The sequence below is a fragment of the Macaca thibetana genome, chromosome 14, assembly GCF_024542745.1.
Source record: "Macaca thibetana thibetana isolate TM-01 chromosome 14, ASM2454274v1, whole genome shotgun sequence".
NCBI classification, from domain to species: domain Eukaryota; kingdom Metazoa; phylum Chordata; class Mammalia; order Primates; family Cercopithecidae; genus Macaca; species Macaca thibetana.
In genome coordinates this window covers 32,345-41,995 of record NC_065591.1, presented here as the reverse complement: position 1 = coordinate 41,995, position 9,651 = coordinate 32,345, and the positions used below count along the sequence as shown (strand labels likewise).

The 9,651-nt window shown below is 58.3% G+C and overlaps 3 protein-coding genes across 4 annotated transcripts in view; 1 reads left to right on the top strand and 2 right to left on the bottom strand.

Moving 5' to 3' along the window:
• Positions 1 to 9,651, bottom strand: part of PSMD13 (proteasome 26S subunit, non-ATPase 13) — a 65,393-nt gene that overhangs the window by 43,800 nt on the left and 11,942 nt on the right. The gene's annotated exons all lie outside the window — the stretch shown is intronic.
• The window catches only part of BET1L (Bet1 golgi vesicular membrane trafficking protein like), a 69,036-nt gene that overhangs the window by 56,484 nt on the left and 2,901 nt on the right, over positions 1 to 9,651 (top strand). Inside the window, exons 2-4 of the mRNA XM_050758958.1 lie at positions 7,828 to 7,908; positions 9,158 to 9,249; positions 9,533 to 9,589. Of these exons, the coding sequence (XP_050614915.1) occupies positions 7,890 to 7,908; positions 9,158 to 9,249; positions 9,533 to 9,589 (168 nt within the window). The 5' untranslated portion in view covers positions 7,828 to 7,889. The remainder of the gene's footprint in view (positions 1 to 7,827; positions 7,909 to 9,157; positions 9,250 to 9,532; positions 9,590 to 9,651) is intronic.
• Positions 63 to 7,893, bottom strand: RIC8A (RIC8 guanine nucleotide exchange factor A). Of its 2 annotated transcripts, none has more exons than XM_050758946.1 (10): positions 6,277 to 7,893; positions 5,893 to 5,940; positions 5,214 to 5,804; positions 4,554 to 4,645; positions 3,815 to 3,965; positions 2,643 to 2,738; positions 2,407 to 2,569; positions 2,186 to 2,330; positions 1,750 to 1,869; positions 63 to 934 (listed from the first exon to the last, which is right to left on the bottom strand). In XM_050758946.1, the coding sequence occupies exons 1-10, from the start codon at positions 6,358 to 6,360 to the stop codon at positions 814 to 816; spliced, it is 1,611 nt and encodes a 536-aa protein (XP_050614903.1). In that variant the 5' UTR covers positions 6,361 to 7,893; the 3' UTR covers positions 63 to 813. The 2 variants fall into 2 exon arrangements, with proteins under 2 accessions (XP_050614903.1, XP_050614904.1); XM_050758947.1 differs by having other exon boundaries at positions 2,407 to 2,551.

Here is a 9,651-nt window from a genome sequence, read left to right as displayed (position 1 = left end):
AGCCACTGTGCCTGGCCCCTTTATTTGATAATTTACACATATATTCACACATACGTTTTTGCCCAAAACTCTTTATTTCAAGATGACGTTTCTGTGGCTATGTGTGGTATGTGGTATAAATCTCAATCTATGGTTGCACGAGGGGCATTTTCCTTCTCGTAAGTGCAGTCTAAACCAGTAGGAAGGAGGTTTGATTGCCAAAACCAGTAAGAACTTGGGCACTGTGGGTACTACAGTGGGCAGGTGAACGAGGACCAAGGAGAATGTCTAAGAGGCCTCTAGCCCTGCGCTCGGTGAAGACAGGACAGAAACAACAGAGCATACATACCTTGGAAGTGTGTGTCCTGACATACTCGTCTAGAAAGTTCTGACAGGTTCTTTCTCCCTGGGAAGTGCAGCACATGCCCCAACACACTGGCTCTGCCAGCGTGCCCATCCCAGATGTGCTTGCTTTGTGCACACCCACACCCAACCCCCTGCCCTCCCATATGCTCTTCTTTGTGTCCAGGTAGGCCCTGCCCTCAGGCAGCAGCTTCTGAACACATTCCTCTTGGCACAGACAAAAGAAAGTACTTTGTCTGTGGAATTCAAGGCTGAGCCCTGAGTTCTAGCACAAGAAGACCACTGCAGTCCAGAGATAAGAAACTGGACCAGAGGCAAATCATGAACAGAACCTTGGGAGTAAAGAGAAGGGGTTTCTAAGATGGAGAGAGGAGCGTGGAGCCAGTGGGATGTGGCTTCCCCAGGTTGCAACCCCAAGGAGTCTCTGGAAGCAGCACCAGTTCTGATGGGAGAGCAGAAGAGCTGCCATCCTCAGTCAGGGTCCGAGTCAGGGTCTGAGGAGAGCTGCTGCTCCATAGTCTCGCACATGGCATCCTGCAGGGACGTGAGATGACCCCGGGGACTCATCCCCATTGGCTGGATGACTCTGTTCCTGTGGGGAAAGGTGCAATGGGGCTGGGGAAGGGGCCCAGTTGGCCAGGCAGGGGTCCTGCTCACCCCTGGCTGCTACCTTCCTCTTCACCAAGTAAGCTGCTCTCATTTACGGGGGAAGCCTGGTTGGACCTTCCGTTAATTGGGCCCAAATCCTAACTGCTACCTCATGGCTTTAAGCAGTTGCTTAATTTAGACATCTAAATTGGTCTTAAGCAGTCTGTTCATTTGGACACTGGGCCATCTCCAATAAGTGTAGCAACGTTAGACCGTCTCTTTTTTTTTTTTGGAGACGAAGTCTCACTCTGTCGCCAGGCTGGAGTGTAGTGGCGCAATCTCAGCTCACTACAATCTCTGCCTCTCAGGTTCAAGTGATTCCCCTGCCTTGACCTCCCAAGTAGCTAGGACTACAGGCACCCACCACCACGCCCAGCTAACTTTTTTTTGTATTTTAGCAGAGACGGGGTTTCACCATGTTGGCCAGGATGCTCTCGATCTCCTGACCTTGTGATCCACCCGCCTCAGCCTCCCAAAGTACTGGGATTACAGGCGTGAGCTGCCATGCCCAGCCTTAGACAGTCTCTTAATTTCTCTGGGCCTCAGTTATCATCTGTAAAATGGGCACAATACTGATCTCAATACACCCATCCCCTGGGGGGATTTCCTCTAGGGCAAGTGATTTCAAACATCAGCAATGCAACCTAACACCAGGATCCTAAGCTCTCCTCTAATCCTACCTCCTGGGGCTCACAAGACAGGATGTGGGTCAGCTCTCCCTTCTCCCAGCTACAGGCCCCTCCTCATCATGCCACACACCTGGAGAGCTTGTCAAACATGGTCACCAGCTTCATGGCCTCGTGCTCCTTCTGCTCCTCCGTCATGCCCTCCATAGGGTTAGGCGGCTTGTCCTCCACCCTCCCGGTCACCGGGTTTATGCTGTTTCCCAGCAGGTGGAATGTGGGGAATGCATTAGTGACTCTCCAGGACAGGAGGCAAGCCACCTATTTTCCCAGTGGGGCGAGGTGGGCAAGGCAACTGCAGGAAGAGGCCTCCCTCCAGAAGCGGCACTGGTAACGAGCAACTGCCACCTGCCACCTTCTGGTATCCCAGATAGCACTTAGGGACAGGTGCTTGATTCTGGAAGGTCTTGCCCACTGGTCATCCTGTCCCACCCTACAGTGGTCCACATGGATGTCGAAGCAGGGACTAGGGGCTGTGAGTGGAGACCCGAGGGGGTGTTGGGGGCACACACCTGGCCTTGGCTTCTTTGTACTCGTCTGTGTCTGTGTCCTCATCCTCCGAGTACTGGCCCTCAGGCCGGCCTCCCGCCATGAGGCCCCTGGCAGCCAGAAGGCCAGCAGCATTCCCATAGCCTGTGTACTTGATGAATCGGGGCACTGGGGGGCAAGGCAGAGGTCAGTGTGCAAGCCTGGCTGAGGTGGGGGCGCTGGGACCCGGATCTCCATAACTCACCACTCTCAGAGCACAGGACAAACAAGAACTCGGCGGCCACTCTCTTCACATCTGTGTCCAGGTGTGTCATGAGGCGGACAAGCTTGTTTCGCAGCATCTCCCCAACCTCAGGCCGTGTCCTCACATCCCGCAGAGGGGGCAGCACCTGGGGAGGTGGCCGTCCCTAAGCTTGGGCTTGGTCTGTGATCAGGGCCGAAACCACATCCCCCAGGAGTGCCAGCTCCTCAGTCTCATACCTGGGCCTTCAGGAACTTCCTGGCTGGGCGGTGCATCCGGGCACATTCGGTCAGCACGCTCAGCACGGGAGCTACGCTCTCCTTCAGCCTGTGTGTCTGTAGAGGAGCCTCTGTCACCGTGGCTGTGCTCCTGCCTAATTTGAGACTGGCGCAGAGTTACACCCCCCACCGCCCCTTCCCACCAACATACACAGCAGCTGGTCCTGGTGGCAGAGGTTTGGGAAGAGGCCCCTCTGCAGTTAGTCAGCAGAAGGCCAAGAGTGGGTGGTGGGTGTCTGTGTCACTTTTGAAAAGGACGGGCACAGAGCTTCACTCAGAGGTACTTGTTGTAAGCTTGGTGACTTGGGAGAAATAACTGCTTTAAGTCTAATTACCTCAACTATAAACCGGGGCTGGGAAGAAAACACAAAGCAATTAAAGCTTTAGACTGGCACACACATTGCCCTCAGATGTTGGTGGCAAAAAGAAACGAGAACCGAATCCCCACTCTGGGTACTTCATGGACAGAGAGCAGGGAGTTCCTGACCCTCCTAGCATAATGTGCCTGGACCCCAGCACCAGCAGTGGCAGCGACAGCGACAGGCACAGACAACCCCCCGGCTGTATGTCCAGTGCCAGCTCCCTACCCTGACTGGCTCTCACGCACCATGTGTGTCCCCTGCTTAGGCAGGTAGATTCCCGAGAGGTCTCCTAAATCTCGGTTTATTGTGCTCCAGCCTGCTTTCTGCAAGCTCCTGGAGGATGGTTAGAGCCCTAGCTATCCAGATGCCCTGTAGTGCAGTCACAGGAATCAGAGGGAAGCTTTGATCTGAGGTTCCTATGGGTCTCCTCAGGATGTTGAGGGACAGCTATGCTTGTAATCAAGGGCTGCCTGTGTCTGAGAGTTAAAAGCAGGGACTCGGGGGCTTCTCAGGACCACTCAATAAAGATCCACAAAGATTTAAGAAGTGAAACCTTAAAGTGTGTGGAAGGTGTCCACATGCTTCTCATGAAGGAAGGGTCTAGCTTGTTGCCAGGCTGGACCACAGAACAGCCGGAAGAATCGCCTGTATCACACCACCAAGATGATTTCCACTTACCAATGTGGCCAGTGTAGAAGCACTGACCACAGCTGTGCAGGAGAACCAGTGCCAGAGCCACTGGGGGAGCCTGTACAGCCATCCCCAGCCTACCTGGTGCAAACGCTTCTCTAGGAAGATGAGGAGGGCACGAATCACATCCATATTCACTCCCATGAACTCCACGGAGTCTTCGTGTGGCTCCAGGGTGAGGAGAACATCCAGACACTTGAGAGGCAAGTTCCCCAGGAGGTTCACTGCGTGGCTGAGGACAGATGGAGGTGGGGGTCTCAATAGGGCTAATCCCTCAGCACAGATGCAATCTTTGTGCCCCCACTGAACCACGCATTACATGAGCTGGCGTCTGAGGCCCAAAGGGGCGGCACTGGGGACCAAAGCCAAGGGCAGGGACTGATCTGAGAGGCACTGCCACTCAGCTGTACAGTGGGGTCCCCTGGGGAAGTGGGGGCTGAGACACCCTGCCTCCCCTACCCTGTCTGGGCCAAAGCGCCAGACCATCTCTGGAAACCACACCAGCCAAGGGGCAGGTGGACCAAGAATGGGGACAAGGAGCCAATGTGCCCTAGTAAATACCACACTGTCTGTTGCCACTACCCAAGGCCCAGGTGGCACATTCCTGCCCCCAAATTCATGGCTGTTGTCCTGGCCACATATTAGAAGCACCCAGTATTCTCTGGAAACACACCGATGTCCAGTCTCACTCACCCAGACAAAGTCAGACCCTCTAGGGTGGGGCCTGGGCTCTCAGGTGGTTCTGGTTCACGGCCAGGGTTGAGGATGACCATCTAAACATGTGGACACACTTCCCTCCCAGAAAAAGCCCCATCCTCACCCATGGAACTCCTCTGTGCGGTCTCCAGCAGTAGCAATCATCACACAGTGCCGGAGAAGGGTCCCCAGGTGTCGGTAAAGAGCAGCGTCTTCCTGACCAAAGAAAGAAGGGTTCCTGTGAGGAGCCCCACTCATCCCACTGCTGCCTGCTGAGGCTCTACTGTCTGTTGCACTCCAGAACTGTGTGGCAATGACTGTGCACCTCCTGTACTGCACACTTGGTCCCCTGGGGTCTCCTAGGTGACTCTGGCTAGTGCTGGGGGCAAAAGATGACCACTGCTGTCTTCCTAAAAACTCCATGAGTATTCTTCTAAGAGCACGTCCCTGATTAGGAATGTTAACACACACCCTTGGGATGAAGTCACACTCTGTCTCAGCCCCACTCACAGCCTCATGGTGGAGGATCTCTTACAGTCTCCCCGGAGAGCACACAACCCCCTGCCAGGCAGCAAGAGCCAGAAGGGGCCTCTACTTCCCTCAGAATCCTCCCCTAAGGTCCCAGCCCAGAACTGGCATCTCCTTGGCCTTGTCCCAACACGCTGGGAGGTCCTGTCCTCTCCATGTCTGACACCCAGAAACCTGAAGGTACCCAGTGGGAAGCAGGTCCAGGAAATGTTGGAGCTGAGTTGAGACCCATCCATGGGTTGAGGTCAGGGCTCACCTCGTCCACCTCCCCCTTGATGGAGTCGAGGGTGATGTTGAAGAGCACTTTGAGGATCTCCATGGCCCGCTCAGTCTCTTGGGAAGGAAGGAGCTTGGGTGGGTTCCCTTCAGGAGTCACCCCCAGCGTCAGCTCCAGTGTGTCAGTCAGCAGATGCACTCCTTTCAGCTCCTGAAACAGCTGCTGGCGCACATCGGTGCGGAGTGCCGTTAGCAGGAAGAGGAGCCTCAAGTCAAAGAACTGGACATCATGGGGGAAGCTCCTCTCACGGTACAGCCCCACACGCTCTGTGAGCTTCACCACTAGGCGGGCCTCTGCTGCCAGCATCTGTGCCACAGGGCTGCTGAGCACGAGGTTGCACAGGCACTTGAGGGACTCCAGTACAACATCCATGTCGGGGGAGTCTGGGACGGACCCCTCAGAGCCAGAGATGTCAGCATAGCAGGCCAGTGCCTGCAGGCTCTGGCGGCTGGTGAACGGGTCCAAGCAGTTGCGGTCCCGGGACAGGATTCGGACACTCTGCAGCCAGGTGACCCGGTGGGAGGGTGGCAAGCCCTGTTCCAGGACGGAGACCAGCAGCTCCGCCAGTCTCTGTGGGCAGGGAGACGAGCGGCTCCACCAGGCCCCTCTTCCTGGGGCCACCCGTCCCTGTCCCTTTACCCCTCGGGCCAGCACCCACCTTCCGGTCCTCCTGTTGAGCATCATCAAACGTGAAGCTCTGGGAGTGCTGCAGAGAGAACGAGTGAATTCAAGTCCACAGAGGGGCAGTATCCGCGCCCGCTGACGGGGGGCGGCCTATTGGCCTCTAACTCAGGCAGCAGCCACTGCTCAGAAGGGGTGGCAGGGTCTACACTCGCCCCCATCCCTACACGCCTGCCACCCAACGGGTGCACCCCAGACACTCTCCCCCCAACACTGCATCCCTGACGTGCCACCCCCACCCCGCCGCGTCCCCTCTGCTTGCTGACACAACCCCTGCCTCACCCACACCGTCCCGACCACCCGCGCACGACCCTGCCCCACCCCCTCCGTGCCCGCCCCCCGGCCTCAGGCGGCCGCTCACCTCCTGGTTGTACGACCGCAGAGCGTCCATAATCACATCCTCCTTCCCCGTCTCCACGGCTTCTGCAACCGCCCGGGGCTCCATGGCGCCCCCGGAACCCGGCGCGGGGAAGGCGGGACGGGCCCTTCCTCAACCTTTCCGGGCCGCAGTTCGCCGGCCCCGCCCTGGCCCAGAAAGCCCCGCGCCAGCGCGCGGGGGAGGCCGGGACGGGACGCGGCGTCTGGTGGCGCTTCAAGGGGGCGCGGCCTGAGGCAGCACTGGCGGCTCGGAGGTTTTAAGACCCGAGTCGGGCCGAGTCGCCCTGAACCGGACTGATCCCCCTCCTTGTGACCGGGGCTTCTTGGGCCGGAATTTCCAACAGGAAAGGAGCTCAGCCCCCACCGCGCCCTGCCACACACACAGTGACGCCCCTCGAGCTCCACAGAACCGATGGGATGTAGACGGGAAAGCCGAAGTGGAAAGGACTTTTCAGTCCCGGGCCATTGGGTTCGTTAGGCGTTTGCTGGGGAATGCAGGCGAACGGGACTCCCAGGTCCCTGCCTTTGTGGAGCTTATGTTCCAGAGGGGAAGGCAGACAAGGAAAAACAAAAGGACATGAGGCGGTCACAGGGCTGTGCTTCAAAAGAAGCAAAAGGTGACTGCTGGGCTGCAAGGGCTGTGAGGAAGTGCTGTTTTTGCTAACACTGGACGATGGGAAGCGAGCCGGGAAAAGACTGGAGGAGCCACTCCAGGCAGAAGGAGCAGCACTTGCAAAGGTGGAAGGGCCGTGAGGGGCCGAGAGAAAGGGGAGCAACGCGGTCTGGCCTGGACTCAGTTCCCTCTTGAAAAGCAAAGATCCTGCGTGTCCGTTTCAGTGGCCATCAGGAGGATTCAGTGACGCACAGGAAGCGCGGTCCACTGGCTCTTGTAACAAGTGCCCGGGAGCAAAGGCGTCTACGGCCCCCACTCCCCGTGCCGCCTCCCAGTCTCTTTCCCTGCTTCACTTTCCTGTAGCGCTTTCCGCACCCCTGTATTCGACGCGGCGCGCACTCGCAGGCACTAGCGAGGCGCCGATCTCCACTTGACAGAGGAGGCACCCTTGCCCCCTCCACACCCAGGGCTCCTCGCGGGCTTCTGCCCGAGGGGCCTACTCCTCCCTCATGACCCGCCTGTGAATCCTTCCTAACCGTTAGGACCTAACGCATGGCAGCGTCTTTCCACCACCATCGTCTTGGCACTGAGCAAGCAAACGGCCCCGCCCCGCCCCACGTTCACAGGAACAACAAACAAACGTCACATCCGCGGTGCTGCTGTAATCCCAGCACCTTGGGAGCCCGGCAGGCGGGGGCTGCAGTGAGCTGAGATCGCGCCACTGCCTGGGCGACAGTGCTGAAAATAAGTCACAGCGACGCCCATCGCTTCCGCGACCCCGCGGTTCCCCACCCTCGGCCCTAAGCCGGAAATCAGCGAGCCCGACGCGGAAGCGGCTGGGCCATCTAGGGGCGTGGTTGGCGCGGAGGCGGGGCCATCGCGGGCGGGGGGCGGGGCCGGAAGCTCGTTCCCCGTGACTGCGCCACGTCTGAGGCGGCTGTGGCCGCGTCGGTGTTGGCGTCGAAGAGCCGGGGCAGGGCACGATGGCGGACTGGGCTCGGGGTGAGCGCGGGAGAGCGGAGCCGTTGGGGGCAGGGCCGGGCCGGAACCGACGCCGCTGCCTGTAGAGCCGCGTGCGCCTGCCTCTGGCCTCGGCGGGGAGGACCCTGTCAGGGGGGCGGATTCGGATCCTTCCGGGTCCCAGCAGGGCCGGGTTTCGGCCGTCACTGCCGCTAGGAAGGACGGCGGGCGGGGCGGCCCAGCAGCTCCAGCGAGGGCTCGCGCAGCTGCGGGGTCCCCCCACTCCCCGCCGCTCCCTGTGAGATCGTTTTGCATGGGTTCAGGGTGAGCGGGAGTCTCGGCATTCGACAGGTCCCGAGGCCAGGCCTTCGGAGTAGGCTGTGCTCCGCTGGTGTCCAGGCAGCCCTCTACTAACTAACTTGGGCCTCGGTGGCCCCATTTCCCCTCCTGGAGCCCGTGTTCTTCTCTGCAAAGTGGGATATTGATGCCTGTCTTTCTGAGTTATGATGAGTAAAGGAATTAATGAACAGGAAGTGGTTGGAAGGACGCTGGCATCCCTTCCTTAACGTTGAAGCTAGGGAGAAGGTGGTTCTCACCCACCTGAGGTGACAGAAATTCCTTATCACCTGGCCCAGCCTGTCACAGGCCAGGCCTCTGCAAGCGCTGTGCCCTGGGTGTTGCAGGAAGCCCTGTGTGGGATGCAGACCAGGGATCACGCTCCTGGTCGACCTCAGCTCCCATCTCGGGGAATTGGGAACTTTGCTCAGCTGTTTTCTGTGCGGTAAAGGGCCTTCCCAATGTTCTGTCCTGGTTCCTTGCCACCTCTTCAGGACCCAGCTCAAAGGTCGTCCCTGCAGGAGCCATTCTGCTGCCCTGCTGGGTACTTTTCCCAAGTCTTTCCTATGCTCTTAGCAGAGTTTACTCTTTTTCTATAAGAATGGGCTCCACATACACAGATGGCGACCTCCCTGGATGCAAGTGTCACATTTACTAACATCCCAGAGCTGGGCCCAGTTTTTGCTACACAGTCTCAGAAGGTGCTGGTTGGACTGAACCCATTGTGGGTGCTGGCCCATCCCCACCTGGATGTGTACACAGGACACGTGTTCACATGACAGGCCCTTGCACACATCGTTCTTTATGCAGTCTCTCTCACATGTGCAAGATTCACCTGCTGGAACCTAGGTTAGGGCCCCTAGATTTCTGACTCACCCAGTTGTGGTTGGAGTGAGAGGGGTCAGAGGCCTCGCTCCCCGATGGATGCAATCACTCAGCCCCTCTCTTTTCTCAGCTCAGAGCCCGGGCGCTGTGGAAGAGATTCTAGACCGGGAGAACAAGCGAATGGCCGACAGCCTGGCCTCCAAAGTCACCAGGCTCAAATCGGTCAGTGGTGGTCTGTCCTCTTACCTCCACCTGGTGCCCTTGGGGAATGGGGATCAGAGGGAAGGTAGAGGGCCCAGAGGAGTTTCAGGCAGTTTGCCGTCCTCCTCGTTCGATTCGTGGCTGTGCTCACCTGCATGAGGCCCCAGCTGACACCTGGACCTTCCTGCTGCTGCCCCACTGTGTCTGGCAGAGTTGTTGGCAGGGTTTGTGTGGTCTGGGAAGGGTGAGTGCTGTATTATGTGTCTGCTCTGGCCCAACCCTGCCCTCTCTGTGTGCTGAACAGCTCGCCCTGGACATCGATAGGGATGCAGAGGATCAGAACCGGTACCTGGATGGCATGGTAAGGGCCCACGGTGTGCGCGAATCAGTGCCCTGCCCCCAGCACTACCTGCTACAGAGCTT

Excerpts from the sequence above, each read along its gene's own strand:
- RIC8A (XM_050758946.1), bottom strand. The coding sequence starts at position 6,360 with ATGGAGCCCCGGGCGGTTGCAGAAGCCGTGGAGACGGGGAAGGAGGAT. Across the intron at positions 4,646-5,213 it reads TCAAGGGGGAGGTGGACGAG|GAAGACGCTGCTCTTTACCG; the intron begins GTGAGCCCTGAC and ends TTCTTTGGTCAG. Across the intron at positions 1,870-2,185 it reads TACAAAGAAGCCAAGGCCAG|CATAAACCCGGTGACCGGGA; the intron begins GTGTGTGCCCCC and ends GCTGGGAAACAG.